The sequence below is a fragment of the Somniosus microcephalus genome, chromosome 5 (genome assembly GCF_052327205.1).
Source record: "Somniosus microcephalus isolate GS21.2 chromosome 5, FLI_Smic_1.0, whole genome shotgun sequence".
NCBI classification, from domain to species: Eukaryota; Metazoa; Chordata; class Chondrichthyes; order Squaliformes; family Somniosidae; genus Somniosus; species Somniosus microcephalus.
In genome coordinates, this window is record NC_140991.1 from 55,678,418 (window position 1) to 55,702,729 (window position 24,312).

The 24,312-nt window shown below is 42.1% G+C and overlaps 1 protein-coding gene across 6 annotated transcripts in view; it reads left to right on the plus strand.

Annotated features, from left to right (window-relative positions):
- LOC147117045 (partitioning defective 3 homolog) overlaps positions 1-24,312 on the plus strand; it is an 862,692-nt gene that overhangs the window by 595,484 nt on the left and 242,896 nt on the right. For all 6 annotated transcript variants that reach the window (XM_085987637.1, XM_085987633.1, XM_085987634.1 and 3 more), the window contains exons 13-15: positions 745-933; positions 4,704-4,874; positions 15,868-16,018. In XM_085987637.1, coding sequence (XP_085843763.1) covers positions 745-933; positions 4,704-4,874; positions 15,868-16,018 — 511 coding nt within the window. The remainder of the gene's footprint in view (positions 1-744; positions 934-4,703; positions 4,875-15,867; positions 16,019-24,312) is intronic.

A 24,312-nucleotide genomic window follows, 5' to 3' on the forward strand; every position in this document is an offset into this window, starting at 1 on the left:
CATGCAGTTGCTGTCGTCGTAGAGTAGTTTTTGTTGCAGGCACTGTTAAAATCTTTTGAAGAATTTGTTTTTGCATTGCAGTGGGCAACTTGACACAGCTCCGGAAATTTCAAAACCCTTTAAAGGATGCAAGTGTTAAGAATTTTCAGTAGAAGAAGGACTAAAGTTTTTTTTTTAACTCACTAATACTTCAGTCCCTTACATCATAAGATTGCAAAAATAGGATCAGGCGAAGGTGATCCTTTGGCCCATTTCATTTTTCTAGAATCCCAATCCTATTGTTTCCACAATACAGCATTTAGCTGTTTCTTAAAAGTGTGTTACCCTCAATCACTGTTCTGAGCATCCCATTCTAGCTGTTGCACATAAATTTGTGGAAATGTCAGACACACAGTATCTTTATTTTTGTCATAAATGTAGTAACAATCTCCATTTATACTCAGTCACATTATGACTACTTTGTAGCATATAAGTTTATAAAATGGAAAGCATATTCACTTTAATTGAAGAACTGTAACCGTTGATGTTAGGAATGGATGAATAGCAGTCCTGAATATGCAGCCCAGTAAAGTCCTAAAATACAGGAGTGGCTTATTAAAGAGTGAGATTTTTGAAATGCACAAATAAGGAAGGAAGCTACCTTTATCCAATACAGCTTGATTCAAAACTGATATAGTGACAAACAGTAATGTTTTTATTCATCTAACCTGTTTGAGGTAACACTGTTATATTTTTCTCTATTAGAAAGCAGAGGATGATGACTTGGTTCTTACACCCGATGGTACCAGGGAGTTCCTGACTTTTGAAATTCCTCTCAATGACACTGGATCTGCAGGCCTTGGGGTTAGTGTCAAAGGTAATAGATCGAAAGAGAACCACGCTGATCTGGGCATATTTGTGAAGTCCATCATCAATGGAGGAGCAGCATCTAAGGTAAGTCCGTTTGTTATCCAGGGGCTAATTAAGTGTGACAATTGTTTGTTTGAAGGGAATTAAAAACAAAATCTTTGTTTTTGCAAATTTTAGAACGTGCTGATTCCCTGATGAGATACAGTTCCATCAGGTTCCAGCCAGCCTCTGGTACCTCACTCATGGTTGTTAGCTCATGTGTGAGTCTTGATAGTGTCAGCAAGGGTTATTAGGTGAGGCTGGTCCTATCCCCACAAGAGAGCCATGCATGTGCAGTTCCAGTCGAGGCCACTGGAGAATGCTAGGAGTAAGACCCTGACTGACTTTCCCATCCCTTCGCCCAAGGTTGCTGAGATCAATTGGAGCACTTTTATCACCACAGTGGGCTGAGAGCAGCTAACTTAGCACAGGTCAAAAATTGAACCTGAGATGGCTCAGCCTCTCAATTTGACAAGCTATTCACCGGATAAACATACTGACCCATTGAGGTTCAACTTCGTGAAGGTTTGAAAGTTGGGACAGTCGTTAATGGCCTACTTAATGATATGTTCTTCAATATTTTTGATTTTATTTGAAGATATCGGCCCAGAATTTCATGGAAAGTTTTGGCTTAGCTACAGCAGAGGGGCCGTTTTTTTTCCCTGAGGAAATTCGCAAGTAACTGATCTATGCAGGTTTTATGCTGCAACATCCTAAATTTATACCCAGAATTCAAGTAACAAGCAGGACTCCAAATGAATTAACAAATTAATCAGATGTGAAATTTGAAGAAAAAACAACCTTTCCAATTCCTGCAGGGAGAAAGGTGAAGAGGTTCCTTGGGACAAGTATAAAAACATGCAGAAACATGTTACAAGGGAGGTCAGAGGGGGAAAAAGAGCAATGTGATTAAAAACTTAACAGTAAGAAATTCTTTCAGTACCATAACAGTGCTACAACAACAACTTGTATTTATATAGCGACTTTAACATTGTAAAATGTCCCAAGGCGCTTCACAGGAGTGTTATAAGACAAAAAATTTGACACTTAGCCACATAGGAGAAATTAGGGCAGGTGACCAAAGGTTTGGTGAAAGAGGTAGGTTTTGAGGAGTGTCTTAAAGAAGGAAAGAGAGGTAGAGAGGCGGAGCGGTTTAGGCAGTGAATCCCAGAGCTTTGGGCCCAGGCAACAGAAGGCACAGCCACCAATGGTTGAGCGATTATAATCAGGGATGCTCAAGAGGGGGCAGGGGGGGGGCGTGGGAAGGGCGGGGTTGTGGGGGTCAAGGAGATTACAAAGATGGGAAGGGGCGAGGCCATGGAGGGATTTGAAAACATGGATGAGAATTTTGAAATCGAGGAGTTGCTTAACTGGGAGCCAATGTAGGTCAGCGAGCACAGGGGTGATGGGTGAACAGGACTTGGTGCGAGTTAGGACATGGGCAGCTGAATTTTGGATGACCTCAAGTTTACATAGGATCGAATGTGGGAGGCCAGCCAGGAGTGCGTTGGACTAGTCAAGTCTAGAGGTAATAAAGGCATGGATGAGGATTTCTGCAGCGGATGAGCTGAGGCAAGGGCAAAGTTATGGAATTAGAAATAGCCGGTCTTAGTTATAGTTATGGAGTTAGAAATAGCCAGTCTTAGTTATGCTGCGGATATATGGTCGGAAGCTCATTTCAGGGTCAAATATGACACCAAGGTTGCGAACAGTGTGGTTCAGCCTCAGACAGATATTAGGGAGAGGGATGGAGTCAGTGGCTAGGGAACGGAGTTTGTGGCAGGGACCGAAAACAAAGGCTTCGGTCTTCCTAATATTTAATTGGAGAAGCTTTCTGCTCATCCAGAACTGTATGTCGTAGAAGCAGTCTGACAATTTAGAGACTGTAAAGGGGTCAAGAGAAGTGATAGTGAGGTAGAGCTGGGGGTCATCAGCGTACATGTGGAAACTGACGCTGTGTTTTCGGATGATGTCGCCAAGGGGCAGCATATAGTTGACAAATAGGAGGGGGCCAAGGATAGATGCTTGGGGGACACCAGAGGTAACGATGAGGGAGCAGGAAGAAAAGCCATTGCAGGTGATTCTCTGGCTATGATTAGATAGATAAGAATGGAACCAGGCGAGTGCAGTCCCACCCAGCTGGACGACGGTGGAGAGGCGTTGGAGAAGGATGGAGTGGTCAACCATATCAAAGGCTGCAGACAGGTCAAGAAGGATGAGGAAGGATAGTTTACCTTTGTCACAGTCACAAAGGATGTCATTGTGACGTTGATGAGAGCCGTTTCGGTACTGTAGCGGGGCAGAAACCTGATTGGAGGGATTCAAGCATGGAGTTCCGGGAAAAATGGGCATGGATTTGGGAGGTGATAACACATTCAAGGACTTTGGAGAGGAAAGGAAAGTTGGAGATGGGGCGGTAGTTTGCAAGGACGGAGGGGTCGAGGGTTTTTTTTAATGAGAGGGGTGATGATGGCAGATTTGAGGGAAAGGGGAAAATACCTGAGGAGAGAGAACCGTTCACAATTTCAGCTAACATGGGAGCTAGAAAAAGTTGGGTGGTCAGCACTTTGGTGGAAATAGGATCGAGGGAGCAGGTAGTGGGTCTCATGGACAAGATGAATGTGGAGAGGTCATGAGGGGAGATCAGAGAGAGACTGGAGAAAGATGTGAACTCAGGGCTAGGCCAGGGGGGAACCTTAGAGGAAGTTTGGCCCAATGGGCTAGGGGAAGGAAGGGAAGTGGCAGAGGCAGCTGAACGGATGGTCTCAATCTTGGAGACAAAGAAGTCCATGAAATAGAACACTTTATCCCAACATTTACCAGGGATGACACTGAGGAAGATGCCTCTCTAAACAATGATACTCCAAGTAGAATTAAGAACTTTTTGAAAAGAGATTAAAATCTTAGCCAGCCTAAAAGGCTCATATTAAAACCCCAGGAATGTATGATATTTATCCAAGAGTTCTGTTAGAGTTGTGAGGCCTTGGTGACAAAGACCCAGGCAACTACAAACCAGTTGGCCTTGTATCAATCCCATGTAAAGTCATGGAATCAATTATCAGGAGTAAACTTGAGGATTACCTGTACAAGAATAACTTAGTAAACGGCAGCTAACATGGATTCAGGTGTCCTGAAGCTGCAGGATCCTGCGATAAAACCTGGAAATGGCTAAGAAATTGGTTCAAGGGTAGGAAGCTGTTGGGTCCATGTTAGAGGAGTTATGTTGGGATTAGGGAAATGCTTAGTGAGGTGCTTTTAAGGAGTGATGTTAGAAGTTCTACTTTTCAAATTAACATTATCAACTTTAATTCAGAAACTTAACGTAAACTGGTCCAATTTGTAGACAATACCAAACTTGGAGGGATATTTAAATCCAAGGAAGTGGCTCAGGAACTACAAAATGAGTTTGCCAAAATAAGTCATTGGGTGGAACAATGGTAGATGATTTTTTTGTGAATAAGAGGAGAAAAACAGAGATATATACTTCATGAACGATGTTGAAGTAGCATAGGATGATGAAATAGATGTTCTTATTGACCATTTTGAAAATTGGCAGCACAGAACAGGTTCTCTATTTTCATGTTCATATTGTTGAAAGAACTGCATGTTCCCTGTATTTATGGGAAGGCTGTTTTGGTTTTGTAAGCATACTTTTCAAACTGACAAGTTTAACTCCAGAGTACTTGTATCAAAGAAATGCCTTGTCAGAAGAATTTGCACATTTCCTGGGTGAATTTGATCACTGCATTTTGAATGAAAAGGTTACAGATTGAGAGCCGATTTGACAGCAGAGTTTTATTCTGTCTTCACTTCAGGATGGTAGACTTAATGTGAATGACCAGCTTATAGCAGTGAACAGTGAATCGTTGTTGGGAAAGACAAACCAAGATGCCATGGAGACGCTCAGGAGATCCATGTCCACAGAGGGAAATAAAAGGGGGATGATACAGTTGATTGTTGCCAGGAGGATAACAAAACACAATGAGGTAATGATTAGTGTTGGATTTGATAATAAGTAAGACCACAAAGTATGAACCCCGATGTAGCCAATTATTTTTTCTATAAGTTTTTTTCCTTTTGAAATAAATTTTAAAAATATATACACACAATTTCTAAGACTTCCATTTCCATATGTCTTTTAATTCTAAAATGTTAATATGCATTTGCCTATTAAATACATCATTAGAGTTTGCTGCAAAAAATCAAGTGAAGCACCAAACGAACATTGGTCGAGAAGCACAGAATTCACGCTATATCATGAATAAAATATGATTTCAGAGATAAAGCCTGCTCTGTCTTTATTGCAGATGCTAATATACATTAAAATATGGGTCAGACAAAAATGTGGTCTCCAGGGGTTGGCGTATTTCTTAATTTCCACCTTTGTTTTAATGCGGTGCTTTGACTGCCTGTTGTAGAAGGCTAAAGAACATAATTGTGTTGCTGCTGTTTTCTATTTAAGCTTCTGAGTTCCTATTTCCTCTCAAATTTCAGTGTTATTTTTTTTATGAAGCGCAATCTGTGTGGACAGAATGTTTAGTATTATTGAACTTAAATCTTTTTATTTAAACTCCATTTGAAATTCTAAAAACGGTTATATTGTTTAAAAGAAAAGTTTCTTGCACTACATTGCCATAAAAATTTATGTTTTGTAAAAGGCAGTATATTTTCACTCGTGTCTTGCAGTCAGTTAAAATCATACAATAGTACAGCACAGAAGGAGGCCATTCGGCCCATCGAGTCTGCGCCGGCTCTTTCGAAGAGCAATCCTGTTAGTCCCAGTCTCCTGCTCTTTCCCCATATCCCTTGAATTTTTTTCTCTTTCAAGTATTTATCCAATTCCCTTTTGAAGGCTACTATTGAATCTGTATCCACCACCCCATCAGGCAGCGCATTCCAAATCCTAACCACTCGTTGCGTAAACAAGTGTTTCTTCCTGTCGCCTCTGGTTCTTTTGCCAATCACCTTCAATCTGTGCCCTCTCGTTATCGACATTGGAAACCGTTTCTCTTCATTTGCTCTCTCTAAATCCTTCATGCTTTTAAAAACCTCTATCAAATCTCCTCTCAGCCTTCTCTGCTCCAAGGGGAACAACCCCAGCTTCTCTAGTTTACCCGCATAACTATATTCCCTCATCCCTGGAACCATTCTAGTAAAATCCCTTCTGTACCCTCTTCAAAACCTCAACTGCACTGCCCTCATCCATCCTCTCTGTTACCTCATCAAAAATCTCAATCAATTAGCGAAACACGATTTGCCCTTAACAATCCGTGCTGGCTCTCCGTTATTCGTCCATGCTTGTCCAAGTGGCTGTTGATTTTCTTCCAAATTACTGTATTGTTTCTAATGCTTCCCCACCATGGATGTTAAACTGACTAGCCTGTAATTGCCAGGTTTATCCTTCGCCCCTTTATTGAACAAAAAAGTGCAATCCTCCATTCCTTTGGCACCACCCAAGTTCTTGTTTTATTTTTTTAAAAGTGATGGCTAGAGGCAGCCTAGAGAGAGATTTTTCTTCATATAGAACTCACCCTGATGTGACCTCATGATTTGGAGTGTGAGCAGCACTCCCCCTTCAGGAAGTCACAGAGTGCTTTTTGCAGAAAATGACTGTTTATAAGCTGCCTCGAACCAGCATTTTAAAGCAATAAAGCTGGTGACCAGTTCCTGAGTTCCCCATGAGAAGTGTCCAGATATATTGTTTTCTAACATATAAGGTTATATGATATGATACTCCATTTAAGCTAAGAGGGCATTTGTTGTTCATGAGTGGAATGCTTAATTTTAGCAACACAACAGTGCAGGACCTCTATAGCTGTTGGATTTATGGACAAGAGTTTGTCCTTTGGCTCCTTGCATGCTGCTCTCACCATCATTTGAGATTGGCCATGTCCTTGCAGTGATGCAGAGTTGCAGTTTCCAAATAGAACTTATTTTATCAGAACTAAAACTACAAAGTCAAAAAGGTGGCCGTCTGGACTGTGGAGTTGTCTGCATGGAACTAATAAATGCTTCACCTCAATTAGGACCTATTAATTGGTTGTGAGGAATTATATTTTTGGTTCTCCCTGAATGGAATTTTATGTTGACTCCCCAAGTGCCAGATGAGAATTGAGCCTGGCATTTTATCCAGCTGTGCACCCTCGCATTTTATTTCATGAGTTATTGTCACCGGGGTATAAGTAGCATGCCTCAGTGTCATGCTTGCTTTCAGTGGTGTGCTGCTGCATCCTAGAATCATATTTATACTTCCTTATGACCTACCATTGGTGGCTGTGCCTTCAGCCGTATAGGCCCTAAGCTCTGAAATTGCCTCCCTCAGCCTCTCCACTTCTCTCTCTTCCTTTAAGACCCTCATTAAAACCCACCAAGCTTTTAGTCATCCCTACTAATATTTCCTTCTTTGGCTCAGTGTCGGGTTTTTTTTTGTCTGACTACGCTCCTATGATTCCCCTTGGGACGTTTTCCGATGTTAAAGGCGCTGTATGAATGCAAGTTGTTGTTTTTTGATGCTTCTAAAATAAAGGAATGATTGTGTCTCATTTTGAATTTTGTTTCCTGTATGTTTGCTTTCCTGGCACTTGTGCAAGACACATCCAGGACAAAACACCGTTGCCTCGTTGCAAAGGGTTGCCACAATCTGTGTGTACCGAATATAAAAGGAATTCCGTTCAGCTGCTACATTTGGTTTCCATACAGACATGTCAGTTATAACTAATTTTAAAGTGGCAGGAGGGAAGCTGAAATGTAGGCTGCCAGATTAAAGGAAATGAGTTGATTCTGTTGGCCATATCAAAGATTGCCTGTAGAAGCACTGTTCATTGATTTTTCTGCAAGGAGTTATCAATTGGTCTGGCTACTAAATTATGTTTTATAAGTATTGATGGAGACACGAGGGAGATGGCTCCACTTTTCCATCCACTCAGTTATAATGATCAACATACCGTGACCTTTCCTTCATGTGTTTAATGACAAACTATTTTTTAAAAATATATTTAAATGTGTAGGTTTTCTTGCACAAAGAATACTAATTACCAGTATATTACTCATATTGTGAGTCAAGATTTTTCTGTGGGAAATCGAGCTAAAAGCAAATCATCTCTAAATCTTCAATACAAAAGATAGAGTAACAAAAGGACGAATCCTTGCCCACACAATGTGGTTTGAGCACACGGAAATTAATATACTTTTGACTTGACTTGTTTCCCAGGGAAATGTCATTACGAGCCTCTAATTTAACAATTGATTAGAAAAAGACCAATTTAAATATGCTTTTCGTACAACCCTATTTGTGCTGGAAATGATCCTGTCAATTTGTAATTAGATGCTCAATAGCTATTCTAATATTGGGTGAAAGTTGATTCTAAAAAGGTAAATGCGATTCTGGCCGTCTTTTGATTGACAAGTGTAGTCTGCATCTGATGGCAGTAGATGAAGGAAAAAGCATATTGTGGATGAGTTTAAATGAGGAGCTGTGTTATTTATCATTTGAAAATTCTACTTTCAGGTCATCTGCATCAAGGCAGCATTTAAGTTAATTGTTGAAAATAGGTATAAAGAAAATTGTCACCTCTTGATTGCAATTAAAACTAATAAAATAAATCCTTGCTTTATGATTTAAAGTCAGAAGAAATTTCTTTACCCAAAGAGTGGTGAGAATGTGGAACTCGCTACCACAGGGAGTGGTTAAAGTGAAAAGTATAGATGCATTTAAGGGGAGGCTAGACAGGCACATGAGGGAGAAGGGAATAGAGGATTATGCTGATAGATTTAGATGAGGAAAGACAGGAGGAGGCTCGAGTGGAGCATAAATGCCGACATGGACTGGTTGGGCCGAATGGCCTGTTTGTGTGGCGTATATCCTATGTAATCCTATAGTTTAATTTACTTACTGCAAGGTTCTACAATATTCCAGTAGTTCATAGTAAACCTGTAATTATGTTGACCCTTCACTGGAATAAATAAAAATAGAAGTAGAGCAGAAAAGTCTACAGTTTGAAACTTCATTAAATATCTCATTTATATTAAACAGATAATGCTTGCAACTAAAGAATATTTTTTGCCAGCATGTGACCTCCCCAGACATCTGTCTCATATGTTTGGAACGTGGTGCGATTTTTCTTACCCCCTCGAGTGCCTATGGCATTCGGCCAACTTCCAAATGTCAGGCGGAATTAGTCCAGTGTGTTGACTTCAAAGTCTTTGTCATGAAGGCTTATTTCAGTTTGCTCTTGGCCTAGCCTAGAAGCTGAAAGAGTAACTCCAGTATATCACATACACTTAAGATATTTATTACAGAGACTACTTTATTACTGCTCTGTGATACACTTTGTTTAAAGATTTTTTAAAAATTAAAATGAATTCTTTGTTTATTTTCCTCCAGCACATATTCATAATTTTAAGTCATAAGTGTTTGGTTTAAGCAGTTTGGATATTAAAAATAATGTCAATATTATAATGGGATGTTTAAATAATTTATAATTTAAAAAGAAACTTGTGATAAATTGATGTCTTCTCTTCTGGGCAACAATCGTCATTCAGATTTCTAAATGGTGCAGATGGGCTCATCTTGACACTTTCCTGTGGAATAGCATAATTGGTGTTAACGAGAATTTGGAATGATGTATCTGTGGTATTTGATTTGGCTGCCGTTCTGATAGTTCAAAAACTGCTGCTTTCTGAAACTTCTAAGCTCCACAGTGACCTTTCATTCAATACAGTACCACCCCTGTTTTGATCATTTTGAACGTGAAAGGCTCCCCCCCTAACCCCCCCCCCCAGTCAGACCCAAGCAGCCTTTTCAATTTGTTTTAATGATTTCATTTTCTGAAATTACTGCTCATCATATCCAGAATAAACTCCAGTACAAAATCGATTTGTATATAATAGACGATGAATAAAATTTTGTTTTTAAATGTTAGTGAGATGATATTGTAGTCCTCAAAGGTTCTAAGCACCTTAAATTATTTTCTGGAAAGAATAGCAATTTTGTAGCAGGCGGCCATGAAATCCGTGAATGAGCTTGTAATCATTTTACTGATTGCTGCTAATTTGCAAGCACTCGCTTTTTTGCAATTTTCTCCCTTTCTCTCTTGAAAGCAGTGACTTGTGCTGGGATACAGTGCTGCCGGTGAGATCTGCCATCTTGTATTTCACCCAAATGGGCATTCTTCAAGCATGAACCTGCACCAGGATTGTCAGCAGCCTATTCATCTGCGGGCTGGGGAATATCACAGCTGAGCCTGTACTTGTCTTCACCTGATGATTCTACCAACCTCTTTACATCAGACATACACATACACTGACTTTCCAGCAGGGCTACTGGATAGTGAACAGAAGTAGGAACCTTCCTATATCTCTGGCCATTTCTTTCGCAGCTCAAAATTTGATTCCTGCAGTTTCTACCCCTCCCATAGCATTGAAATGGCCCTAACCAAGGTCTTGAACTGTGGTCATGACGCATTATCCATCCTTGTCCTCCTGAACCATCTCTGCAACCTGTCACGCAGCTAACCACACCATCCTCCTCCCAACACCAGCTCGGTGGGACTGCCTTTCCTTGGTTCTACTTTTAACAATCATCTGATCTCTTCCCACTCAAATGCTGTCATTGCAGGTGTCCTTCAAGGATTAATCCTTGGCACCCTCCTCTTCCTCATCTACATGCTACCACTTGGCAACATCATCTGTAGACATGGGGTCTGGTTCCAGGTGTAAGCTGATGGCACCCAGCTCTACCTTTCCACCACCTCTTTCTAACTCTGCACTACGACTTGGTATCTGGCATCCAATCTTTGATAAGCTGAGATTTCCTCCAATTGAGCATTTGGAAGACTGGAGCCATTGTCTTTGACCTTCCCTGCACAAACTATGTACTCTTGCCACAGTCTCGGGCCGCACCAGACTGTTTATGGCCTTGCAGCTCTATTCAACCCTCCATCACAAAGTCTGTCAATTTTCACCTCCGTAATAGCGTCAGCCTCAACCTCAGCCCATCTGCTGCTGAAATCTTCATCCATGCCTTCCTCACCTCCACATTTCAATGCTATACTGGTTAGTGTCCTATCCTCTATGCTGTGTAAATTTAGGCTCATGCAAAACTCTGTTGCCCCTATCCTATCCTGCAACAAGTGCCCCTCTCCAATCACCCTTGTCCTCACTAACCTACATTGGCTCCCAGTCCCCAAATACCTTAAATTTAAAGTTCTCATCCTTGGATTCAAATCCCTCATTGTGTCGCGCTTCCATATTTCTGTAAATTTCTCCAGCTCTACAATTCTACCCACCCCTCCCCCCGACCATTCACCCTTTCTCTGACTCCAGCATCTTGTGCAGCACCCCACCCACCCCACCTTCCCTTTGCCCCACCATTGGCAGTTAGGCCTTCAGCCGCCTGTACCACATTCTGGAATTCACTCGCTAAACCCCTCTGCCTCTCCACCTCCGTCTCTTCCCTCGACCCCTCCTTAAAATCAACCTCTTTGATCAAACCCTCCTAACATCTCCCTCTGTGGCTCAGTGTCGATTATTGTTTTCCTCACTCCTCTGTAAGGAAAGCGCTAATAGCATGTTGTTCTGTGTTCAAGGCACTATATAAATACATGTTGTTCTTCAACAAATGGCATAGTGAATAAGTGCAATGACTGGTATCATATCGAGCAGTGCAGGCCAGGGAGGTTCCAAATTCAATCTCTGGTCCGAGCTGAATTGTCTTATCTTAGCTGGGGCAACATTTGGAGCCTTACAGTTGGTTTCTGTGCTTGGAGCCTAATTGGGGACGATTAGACCAGGCCTCATGTTCCTGATCATTATCCAGTGACCCCTGCTGGAAATGTGCAGATATGTAGATTGGTCTTGACTCATGCCCGCCATGATCAAATAGCCGGCATTTGCTGCCCAGGCTCACAAGTGAAGAATGGCCATTGGGGAAAATACTGAAGGGCTGCTGATGAACATGGAATTATGCAGGAGTCAGAATCAGGAGGAGAAAAAAAAGTTTCCTCCAATTTATTACATTTTCACACAACTTAAATATTGACCTTATCTCCGTAGACTTGCATTTTTTTAACAGATATCATGGGAAGCAAACATGATGCCAGCAATACATCCAGATAGTTGCATTTGTCAACTCAGTAAAATTAAGTTGGATTTATTTAATTTTTATAAACTGGCAACTTTACTTCATCAGAATTTGTGATCCTTTCACAAATAGGTTAGCTGCTGCTTTTGGAGACTCCCGATTGTACATTTCTACTTTGTTTGTCGTGCTCTGCAGGCAGATGGGAATTGAACATAATCCTGTTGTATTTATAAAACGTTACCTGGAAGCGGCGGTGGGGTGGGGGGGGCGGGTGGGGTGGGGGAAGGTGAAGTGAGATGAGAGCAGTAGAGTTACTGTAATTATGGTGAATGTGGAATGGTTGCCTGTAACATACAGGTGCAGCACTGATTGCTTCAACACACAATCAGAATATTTAATGAAGTTCAAACCATTTAATATATTTTGATGTAGAGAGTGAAGACAGCTGTACTGTTTAAAAAGATGTAATGCAGTTACTTGGCATTCGAGACATTAAGGGAGAACTGAGCAAATACTTGGCTGTTAAAAAGAACTGGGTTTGGGGATTCATACCACTTGTATGATAAATACAAAGCCCTGATTGCAAAAATATTATTCCATTGTGTAAGGTTGGAATTAGAATTACTTCCCATATGATCTCTGTTCAGTGGCCACCATATGTGAAATTCCCAAACAGAGAATTTAGATTGACATCCCTTAGTTGAGAGTGATGCTACATACATCAAAGTGCTGTCACATCCATCTGAGAGTTGAGGCTTGTTTTTCCTGTTCATTTTCTGCATACATTGTGTTGCACACTCTTTGTTGTAAGCAGCTATTCATGGGCACGGATGTGCTGCCAGTTTGTTATTGTTGTGACATTGTACACTTATGCCCAAGATTGTTAAGGTCTGGAAACAGCATTGGTTAATCTCTTCCTGTTCCGCTTCCCGTATCCTCTTCAAATCCTCCAAGGAATAGTGTGATTGATTGCTTTGGTGCACATGCAATCAAATGAGGTCCCCATTTTGTTTTACAAATGGGTCTTGTTACAGTTGGAGCATGATGGTGGGTACTTCTCATTGTGACCATCTTGAGCAGTACCTTGAAGAGCAGCTCCACATGGGTGGTCCTTATTTTCAAGCAAGACAGGCTTCTGGACTTAAGATAGCACTGTGTTTGCTTGAGTTTCTGCTTGGGAAGAATCTTGACTTCCACATATGGGAAACCTATATAATGCTTTGGGGCTCAGTAGTAATGATCTACTGAAAAACAAATGATCTTTTTTAAAGCAACTGTAGGTTTTGCAGTGTGGATGCTTTCTAATTTTTTGCGCGCATCAAATTAAGAAATGAGCAATTGAATGCTTTCCAATGTTTGCATCTAGTATCAGCACCCAATGCTCTCAGGTAGAGCACAGCCAGATGCAGACTAAAGTTCTGCAGCTAAAAGTACTTCAGCTCCAACCTCAAAGGAACCTCCTGCTGCAGTATTGTGAATGAAATTTTAATTGCGGGTACTTCAAATTTGTTCTGGTGACGGCATTTACAAAGTTTTCAAACAACATGCAGAAACATATCGGTTGTACCAGCAGCCTATCCATGCAGAACATTGGTGCTTTGAAACGCAGTCGTAGTCATAGATAATTTTGGCTCATACCTGCAATTCCTCCGATGGGTACTTACAAATCTCACTCGTGTTGTTAGGAAAAGAACTGAATGGAGGCATCAAAAATCAGGGGAAAAGTCACCTTCTTGCACTTACGCATGGAGTCCAATGACACATGCTCTTGCCATTTCAGGTTTTCTTAGTTAATGTTGCAGCATCTGCAAGGTATACAGAGGTGGAAAATGCAATTATAGTATTTCAGGAAAGGGGAAAGTGGAAAAATATTAGCTGTAACAGTGCATTTCCAATGCGAAGGTAATTACTCTTCAGAGATGATTTTCTGACTTGTGAGTAAGTGCCCTTTATGTTTTTAATCTGTATAAATGGAATATACTCCAGGGCAGTTGGAAATCAAAGGTCTTCCTCACTTAGGAAATAAGAATGCCATTCCATTATTATATATGATCATTTTATTCAGACTTTGGGTTTGGCTTTTCAAAAGATCAAAGTTTTGGTGTTTGAAGCCACAACTATTGCCTATAGGCCATCATATATTGGACATATACCACAAATTGCCAGTTTATAACATGCTTATTCTCAACTAGATCACTGGAAATGCAGGCTACCACAAAGTTACTGGGAACACATCTACTCCACTCACTAACAGGGGCCCCTTATTCAGACACATTCTCCATTACCAGACTACCAAAGATCAAATGCATTTTCTTAAGAAGTGCCTTGAATCAAATGCCCCTGGCCTGCATAGCACCTGTTTGGAAATCTTTGAATTATTCCATAACATCCACCCGAGTTATCAGTAATGTATTTGCATAGTATCAAAAGAATCTGTTGTTTTAAAACTTGCCCAATCCTTGATGATAATGTTGTTGCAGCCACAGATGCTAGCTAATGCCCACCACAATGGCACAAAACTAATAGTAGGAAATTGTAAATGGTGATATACATGCACAGGGGAACATTGTGCCATCTGTGCAGGAACAGCAAAAATCACACTTCTGAAGGTGCAGAGGGATGTTATCCTTCTGAAAACAGATGTCATTTTTTGTAAAGGGACAGGTCCTCCTGAATCCAAAGCAATTTGAATCATTCAAATCGCTGTCAGTTCATTTTAGAGAGATCTAGTTTGTTTCTTGTCCTTGACAGTTACCCATTGTGCATATGTGAATTATATGTATTAGAAATTGTATTTTTTGTACGTTTTTGAGTATTGGGCTCTTGAGGTGAGGTCTGTTAGTGTTGATAAATGAGGCACTTTATATTTCAGGCACTCTGACAGCATCGAGCATTTTACAGGTCAGGCACAGCAGGGTCAGATGCAGCCTAAAGCTGCTTATGCTATGCCCTTACAATGTGCTTCAGCCCCAGACTCAGAAGAGCACCAGTGTGGCATTTTCTGTTGGCCACACCAGCCAACCTGGCACCAAATTGCCAACCTCACTCACTTAGTGGCAGTTGTGTGCTGTGGGCCCACAGGGAAGTGGAGTGAGATTTTCCCAAACTCATTTCACAGAGGACCATTGCAGCCAAAAAAACGAGAGAAACTGTCATCCTGTTGATCTCTGTTGGATTTGAATCCAACTCTCAGATATGAACAGCTTGAGTCTAATCCACTGCACCCAATCCAATTGAGATAATGACATCTACAAATTGAATAGAGGGCATTTTACTGGAAATAGTGGCTTACTACTTCTCATAAAACTTGACTTTAAATTTAACAGTATTGATATTCTGTTGCTTAGAGCTGCATGGATTAGTTTGATTGGCATATATCAATCAATCAGAATTATTTAAATCCCATAGCAAATGTCAGAACTAGTTAAATAAGCCTATTCTCTGTTTCAGAACCAAATTGAGACAAAATTTGACGAGGCTTAAACACCGGGAAAAAATAAATAAATCCGCGTGCGACTGCACATTCTCTCTCATCCATTGCAACTGTAATTTTGTTATTTCTGAAAACAAAAATCTTCAATACATTGTGCATTTTACAACCTTTTGTGATTCCAATGATTTTTTGATTTTTTTAAAAATACACAAACAACCAAAAGGGAGCTTTTAATTCCTATATTCTTCCAGGAGTGTTGAAGGATGACAGGGCACCGTGGGAGGTATTGTGCAAAGTGGCGTTGAAAGTTAGTCATTAAGCAGGACTGTCATAGCAAATTATTGTGAATCTTGGTGAGGAGTTCTAGTTCATTGGGTACCCAGTCGGGTGCAGGCCCAGGGCAACTTGTTGCATTCCCCCATGCTGCTAAATAGTCCTTCAATGTAGATTTTCTCTTTCTCCCCAGCTCGAGACACCTGGGAGTCCCCCTGGGCCTGAGTTGCCTATTGATGCTGTGATGGATGACAGAGAGCGAAGGATTTCGCATTCACTTTACAGTGGAATTGAGGGACTGGATGAGTCACCCACCAGGAATATTGGGTTTAACAGACTGATTGGTGAGTCAAGTAGCCATTTGATGGACCTTTTGTTCTTTTTAAGGTTTGTCAGAGGATAATTAGCATGCTTTTGTTTCACTGATACAGGACCATTTTCTTTGTCTAGTATTCCAATTATATATTTTTTCTGATATTGTTACAAAACATTGCAAAGTCAACGGACAATGAAACTGGGGGAAAAAAAACCCTCTCAATGCACCGTGAGAATGAATTTTATTCAGATCGAGAGTACACACTTCTAGTAGTTAATGAGGTTATTAGCTCTTTCTGTGAGACAGTTAGGAACTCTTAGAGAAGCACCTGGTTAATAAAGGTTCACCTGTGTATAAATGTCCATATTATAGTCAACTCCTGGGATTAGGGAAACGTTTTCATTTTTTTTAAATGAACGATTTCAGTGATGTACAGAATTTTCGTTAAAAGGCCATTTATTCATCAGGCTTGGTACTGAGTAGAATATGCATGCTTTATTATCATTGGATTGCCTCATCTACCAAACCACTGTCCCTGGACAGTGTAAAAATTATTACCATTCATTTGTTTAAATCTCATTTTCAACATAGTTTTTGGAGTGGGGTGGCGGGTTGTGGGCGGGGGGGGAGGGGGGAGTTTCTCTCTCTGGCCATAAATGTGATGTTCCACTGTTCATTATTGTCCGTTTTTACAAATAAAACAATTGTAAATTCATCAAATTAGAATTTGAAACCAAGGGCGAAAAATTGGATTGCTTTATGCCTCCCATTAGCGCCCTAAGAGGGCACTAATGGGGCACAAAGCAACTTGCGCCCGAGCGTGGCGATGTTTGTGCCGCTCGCGAAGTTGACTAGACATTTTGCGGCAGCGCTAAACACTACCGCCACGATCTCCTGCGCCTGTAGATCGTGACGTCAGTCGCGCGTGCAGCGCCCCAGACCAGATATTGAGTGGCATCCCCTGCCTTAGTGCCTGCCGCTGGCAATGACAGGTTGAGGGGAACATTTTGCAGTCGGTTTTGGACTGGGGGAGCGCTATTTAAAGGCGGCCACTTCCTGCCTTTTTTTTGTCGGCGACATTTTTGCACCACGCATTGAGAGAGAGCGACTTCTGCAGAGATCCAACACTGTGTGAAGGAGTTTTGGGTACTGAGCAACACTTTGCAGGTTCATTTTGATTTGACTTTCCTTGCATCAATTTAGAAGAGACTATGCACTCCGAGCTCTTTCCCTGGGTCTCTCCATTGTTCTTTCCAGCAGATTTGATGTACAGGCCTCTCCAGGCCGAGATTCAAGGCTGCAATGAGCAGGGTGTGGATGGAGAGCAAGATCAACCCACCCCTTTAAGAACTGGCTGGCACCAGTGTATCTGTGTTCCATTGCTGACTGACGTCACATGAGCTTCGCCAGCGCGCTGAGTTAGCGCCTTGCTCCTCGACGTTAACGCATTGAGAGGTGTGTAGCGCTCAAATCGCCTCCAGGGGTGATAGAAGCCAAGTTTGCAGTCGGAGACGATAATTGGTGACAGGCGCTAAACTTTGCGCCCGGCCGATAATTGCGCCCCAAACGGGGCGATACCGAATTTCTCCCCCATAGGATCTATAAACATCCAAAGCTGTGGATCATGTGATCGAGAGATTGTGGTGATGTTGATGTTTTCAGATGTTACAGATATAAATTTTGTTTTTTATGTGAATGGATTGAATTTTTTTTTACTGCAAGAGAAAATAATACAGATGAAAGTCATAAAAATTATATTTTGGCATGGGAATGGATTTTTTTTGTTTTCTTCCCTCCCTATCTCCTGCAGTGGGGCCTGGACAACTTTCCCTTGGGACTCTAAATAAAAATAATCTTGCGGATTAGTATCTGGCCTCTTGGTGACTTGTACAGATGCGGTTTCTATGATCGTGAATCCTTTCTTTTGTATTTTGAACCTGGCAACTGACTTTTGGCAAACTGCTTGATTGGATGGACTGCCACAGCCAAGCTCAGTTCTTCCTTCAGCAGACATCTACACGCTGCGCTTCTAATGGCAGGCTACTGGATAGCGAACAGCACTCGCAACCCAGACTGATTTTTAATTCATTCCACCCTGATCCCAACCAGTTAACATGGGCTAATTCAGCTTGGTTCTGGGATTGAAATTTGCATATTTCTGGATTTGTGTGGCTCAGTAATGCAACATGATACACGGAACATGGAGTGATTGTGTTGGTGGCTCTACTAAAAGAAATACTTGCATTTTTATTGCGCCTTTCACAACCTCAGGATGTCCCAAAGCACTTTACAGCCAATGAAGTGTTTTTTTGAAGTGTAGTCACTGTTGTAGAAAATGCGGCAGCCAATTTGCACACAGCAAGGTCCCACAAGCAGCAATGAAATATGATATGATTGGGATTACAGAAACATAGAAACATGGCTGCAGGGTGGCCAAGGCTGGGAACTCACCATCCAGGGGTATTCAATAGTCAGGAACGATAGTCAAAAAGGAAAAGGAGGTGGGGTAGCATTGCTGGTTAAAGAGGGGATTAACACAATTGAAAGGAAGGATATTAACTCTGATGATGTGGAATCTGTATGGGTAGAACTGAGAAATACAAAGGGGCAGAAAATGTTAGTGGGAGTGGTATATAGACCTCCAAACAGTAATGCGGAGGTCGGGGATTGCATTAAACGGGAAATTAGAGAAGCGTGCAATAAGGGCACAGCAGTTATCATGGATGACTTTAATCTACATATAGATTGGGCTAACCAAATTAGTAACAATACTGTGGAGGAGGAATTCCTGGAGTGTATACGGGATGGTTTCCTGGACCAATATGTCGAGGAACCAACTAGAGATCAGGCCATCTTAGACTGGGTATTATGTAATGAGAAAGGATTAATTAGCAATCTTGTGTGAGGCCCCTTGAGTCAGAGCGATCATAATATGATAGAATTCTTCATTTAAGATGGAGAGTGAAATAGTTGAGTCAGAGACTAGGGTCCTGAATTTAAATAAAGGAGACTACGATGGGATGAGGTGCGAGTTGGGTAGGATTGATTGGGGAATGTTACTCAAAGGGTTGACGGTGGATGGGCAATGGCAAACATTCAAAGATCGCATGGATGAACTACAGAATTTGTTCATCCCAGTTTGGCATAAAAATAAAACAAAAAAGGTGATTCAACCATGGCTAACGAGGGAAATTAGGGATAGCATAAGATCCAAGGAGAGGACATATAAATTGGCCAGAAAAAGCAGTAAACCTGAGGATTGGGAGCAGTTTAGGATTCAATAAAGGAGGGCAAAGGGATTAATTAAGAGGGGAAAATAGAGTATGAGAGTAAGCTTGCAGGGAACATAAAAACTGACTGTAAAAGCTTTTATAGATATGTGAAGAGAAAAAGATTGGTGAAGTCAAGCGTAGGTCCCTTGCAGTCAGAATCAGGGGAATTTATAATGGGGCACAAAGAAATGGCAGACCAATTAAATACATACTTTGGTTCTGTCTTCACAAAGGAGGACACAAATAACCTCCCAAAGACGTCAGGAAACATAGGGTCTAATGAAAGGGAGGAACTGATAGAAATCAGTATTTGTAGGGAAATTGATGGGATTGAGGGCCGATAAATCCCCAGGGCCTGATAACCTACATCCTAGGGTACTTAAGGAAGTGGCCCTAGAAATAGCAGATGCATTGCTGGTCATCTTCCAAAATTCGATAGACTCTGGAACAGTACCCATGGATTGACGGGTAGCTAATGTTTACCCCACTGTTCAAAAAGGGTGGTAGAGAAAAAACGGGGAAACATAGAAACATAAAAGATAGGAGCAGGAGTAGGCCATTCGGCCCTTCGAGCCTGCTCCACCATTCAATGAGATCATGGCTGATCATTCAAATTCAGTACCCTGTTCCTGCCTTCTCCCCATATCCCTTGATCCCTTTAGCCTTAAGAAATATATCCAACTCTTTCTTGAATATATTTAATGAACTGGCCTCCACCGCCCTCTGTGGCAGAGAATTCCACAGGTTCACCACTCTCTGGGTGAAGAAATTCCTCCTCGTTTCTGTCCTAAAAGGCCTACCCCTTATCCTTAGACTGTGACCCCTGGTTCTGGATTCCCCGACCATCGGGAACATCCCCCCTGCATCTAGTCTGTCCAGTCCTGCCAGAATTTTATAAGTTTCAATGAGATCCCCTCTCATTCTTCTAAACTCCAGCGAGTACAAGCCCAATCGACCCAATCTCTCCTCATACGTCATTCCTGCCATCCCAGGTATCAGCCTGGTGAATCTTCTCTGAACTCCTTCCATGGCAAGAATATCCTTCCTCAGATAAGGCGACCAAAACTGCACACAATACTCAAGATGTGGTCTCACCAAGGCCCTGTACAACTGCAGCAAGACATCCTTGTTCCTGTACTCAAACCCTCTCACTATGAAGGCCAACATACCATTTGCCTTCTTAACCGCCTGCTGCACCTGCATGCTTACCTTCAGCGACTGGTGCACAAGGACACCCAGGTCTTGTTGCACTTCCCCTTCTCCCAATCTATTGCCATTCAGATAATAATCTGCCTTCCTGTTTTTGACACCAAAGTGGATAACCTCACATTTATCCACGTTATATTGCATCTGCCATGCTTCTGCCCAATCACCCAACCTGTCCAATTACAGACCGGTAAGCCTGACATCGGTAGTGGGGAAAATGCTAGAGTCCATTATAAAGGATGTAATAGCAGAGCACTTGGAAAAAAGTGACCGGATCGGACAAAGTCAACATGGATTTACAAAAGGTAAGTTGTGCTTGACTAATCTACTGCAATTTTTTGAGGATGTAACTGGTAAAATAGATAAGGGAGAACCAGTGGATGTGGTGTATTTGGATTTTCAAAAGGCTTTCGATAAGGTCCCGCATAAGAGATTTGTAGTGTCCGTGTGTTGATAAAGACACTGAAGACAGGAGTTGGTTCATAGGTATTTACTAAGCAAAGCATGGGGGGGGTTCTAACGGATATACACAATATACAGGCTTATATAGCCCGAGTGGCAATTACTGGCATTACAGCACACCTGGGGCTCTTAACGGCACATACACTACAATTCCTCCCCTTTTAGCTAACCAGTACATCATATTTTAAGTAATTATTAATTACATGTTATAAGAAAAATAATATACACATTGCTGCAGTTAATTAATTATAAGTCAGTCTCTCAGGAGGCTTCCTGACTCGGTCCGGATAACGCCTCGGGGGTGTAGTAGTTTCTGGTGGTGTAGGTTCTTTTGGCAAGGCTGATTTGGCTTGAATGCCAGTGTCTGGTTCATCGGGTTCCAGTATCACCGGATCGGAGGTAGATATGGGTATCTCTACTTCATCGTTAGACGTATAGAGTTGTGGTGTAGGTTGTCCCTTTTCGGATGACTTTATGATTTGGTCAGCATGGCACCTTATTCTGCTTTCTCCGATGTCCACGGTATACATCAGTGGTCCTAGTCGTGTGCAGATAGTTCCAGGCTGCCATTTCTCGGTACAGTAGTCCCGGGCCAAAACTTGTTGACCTATCTGGAAGGCCCTAGTTGGGATTTCATTCATGCCTTGAAACTGCCGGTTCTCCACGTCCCTTCTGATGTTGGGCTTGACCAAATCCAGCCGGCATCTTAGGTTTCTATTGAAGAACATCATGGCGGGAGTTTGGTTGGTAACCATATGTGTTGCATTCCTGTATGCGAACAAGAAGTTATCCACCTTGTGCTGAAGTTTTATGTCTTCATTACCCATGGCCTTTATGGCCTTCTTGAAGGTCTGGACAAACCTTTCAGCCAATCCATTGGTGGCGGGATGGTATGGGGCGGACGTGCAGTGCTTAACCCCATTGTTTTTTAAGAACTTTCTGAATTCTTCGGACACAAATTGCGGTCCATTATCAGAACATATCTGTTCCGGCAGCCCATTCCTGGCAAATATGGTCCTTAATACTGTGATGGTTTTTTCCGTGGTGGTGGAGGACATCTTTATTACCTCCGGCCACTTGGAGTGTGCATCCACCGCGATTAAGAACATCGAGTCCATAAATGGACCAGCAAAGTCGATGTGCACCCTTTGCCAGGGAGATGGGGGCCACTCCCATGGATGTAGAGGGGCTTGTGGTGGAGCGTTTTGGACCTTCTGGCATCCTAGGCAGCTCTTGGTCATTTCTTCGATGTCTCCATCGATACCTGGCCACCATACAAACGCCCTAGCTAGGTTCTTCATTTTCACTCCACCCAGATGCCCCTCGTGAAGCTCCTTTAGCACTTTATCCTGGAGTTTGGGTGGAATTACCACTCTGGATCCACACATCAAGGTTCCTCGGCACACTGACAGCTGTTCTCTTCTTTGCAAGAATGCTGGCAACAGTGGTTCGCCATGTGCTGGCCATCCCTTCACTGTTAAATCGTAGACCCGTGAGAGAGTCGGGTCATTTCTCGTCTCCCTTTCAATGGCAGAATTTGTTACTGGTAGACATTCCACTATGGTAGAGTGGAACATCTCTACTGGGTCTACTGTAGGTGCCTCTTCTAACGTTGGCAACGGTAGGTGCGATAAACCGTCAGCATTCCCATGCTGTTTTGATCCTTTGTATTCTATGTTGTATTGGTGTGCCCCTAGAAAAAGGGATCACCTCTGTAGTCTTTGCGCTGTCATAATGGGAACACCTTTTTTAGGGTTGAATATGGAGATGAGGGGTTGATGGTCAGTCAACAAGGTAAATTTTTGTCCGTGTAGGTAATGGTTGAATTTCTTCACTCCCCATACCAGGCTGAGTGCTTCCCTGTCGATTTGGGCATAGTTACGCTCAGCTGAGTTTAATGAGCGTGACGCAAAAGCTATCGGCCGTTCTGAGCCATCAGGGAATTTATGGGATAATACTGCTCCTATGCCGTAAGGGGATGCATCGCACGCCAGTCTGATTGGCAGTGATGGGTTGTAATGAGCCAAAACTTCTTCGGATGTGATTAAGCCTTTGCATTTATGGAAGGCACGTTTACAGTCTTCGTTCCATTTCCAAATCACTCCTGTTTGTAGAAGTTCATTAAGAGGGTGTAGAAGAGTTGATAAGTTCGGTAAAAATTTATGATAGTAATTTATTAATCCCAGGAACGACCTTAATTGTGAAACATTTTCAGGTGCTGGGGCTTTTATGACCGCTTCAATTTTTTCAGGTGACTTATGCAACGCTTCATTATTAATTATGTGGCCACAATATGATATCTGATTTTGGAAAAATTCGCACTTGGGGCGATTCGCTCGTAGGCCCCGTTCTTTCAGCCTAGTGAGCACCTGCTCCAAATTGGCATGGTGCTCGTTGTCGTTTTCTCCTGTTACAAGGATGTCGTCCAGGTAGCATTGAGTCCCCGGAATCCCTTGCAGGACTTGCTCCATAGCTCTTTGCCAGATAGCTGGAGCTGATGCTACTCCAAAAACCAGTCGATTGTACTGGTACAGGCCTTTGTGTGTGTTTATCGTGAGATACTTTTTAGAGGCCTCCTCAATCTCCATCTGTAGATATGCCTGTGCCAAGTCAATTTTGGTGAAACGTTTCCCTCCGGATAGTGAGGCGAAAATATCTTCTATCCTCGGAAGAGGACACTACTGTGTGAAGGACCGGGTTTACAGTCACCTTGAAGCCTCCACAGATGCAAATTTTTCTCTGTTCTTCAGATTTATCTTTATTCAATGCTTTTTTTCATGACTGGAACGATGGGTGTTGCCCACTCGCTCCAATCTATTTTGGATAATACGCCTGCTTTTTCCAAATTCTCCAGCTCTGCCTCGACTGCTGGACGTATTGCGTATGGCACCGGTCTTGCCTTAAAAAATTTGGGAATTGCTGCATCTTCCACTTTTATTGAGGCGGTGATGTCTTTCAAGGTTCCTAGTTTCCCTTGAAACACTTCTTTGGCGTTGGCCAAGATGTCTTTTAATCGTTCAGGTATGATGTCATCATTGTTTTTTTTCTTACTGGCCACCGTCAGTGCCTGAATGGAGTGCCAGTCTAAACGTATCTTTCTGATCCATTCACGTCCCAACAACAGTGGACCACCATCTTGTAGAATGCAAAAATACAACTTTTGTATTTCTTTGCCGTTGTATACAACAGGCACCCTTATTTTTCCTTTGGGGTATACTTTCTGCCCCGTACATGTTTTTAAGATAATGGATGTGTCTTTTAGAGGTATATGCGAAAATAGCCTCTCGTAATCCCGTCGATTTATGACAGTTAGAGCTGATCCTGTATCTAGCTCCATTTTAACTGGGGACCCTGCTATCGTGAGGGTAACCCAAATGGTTTG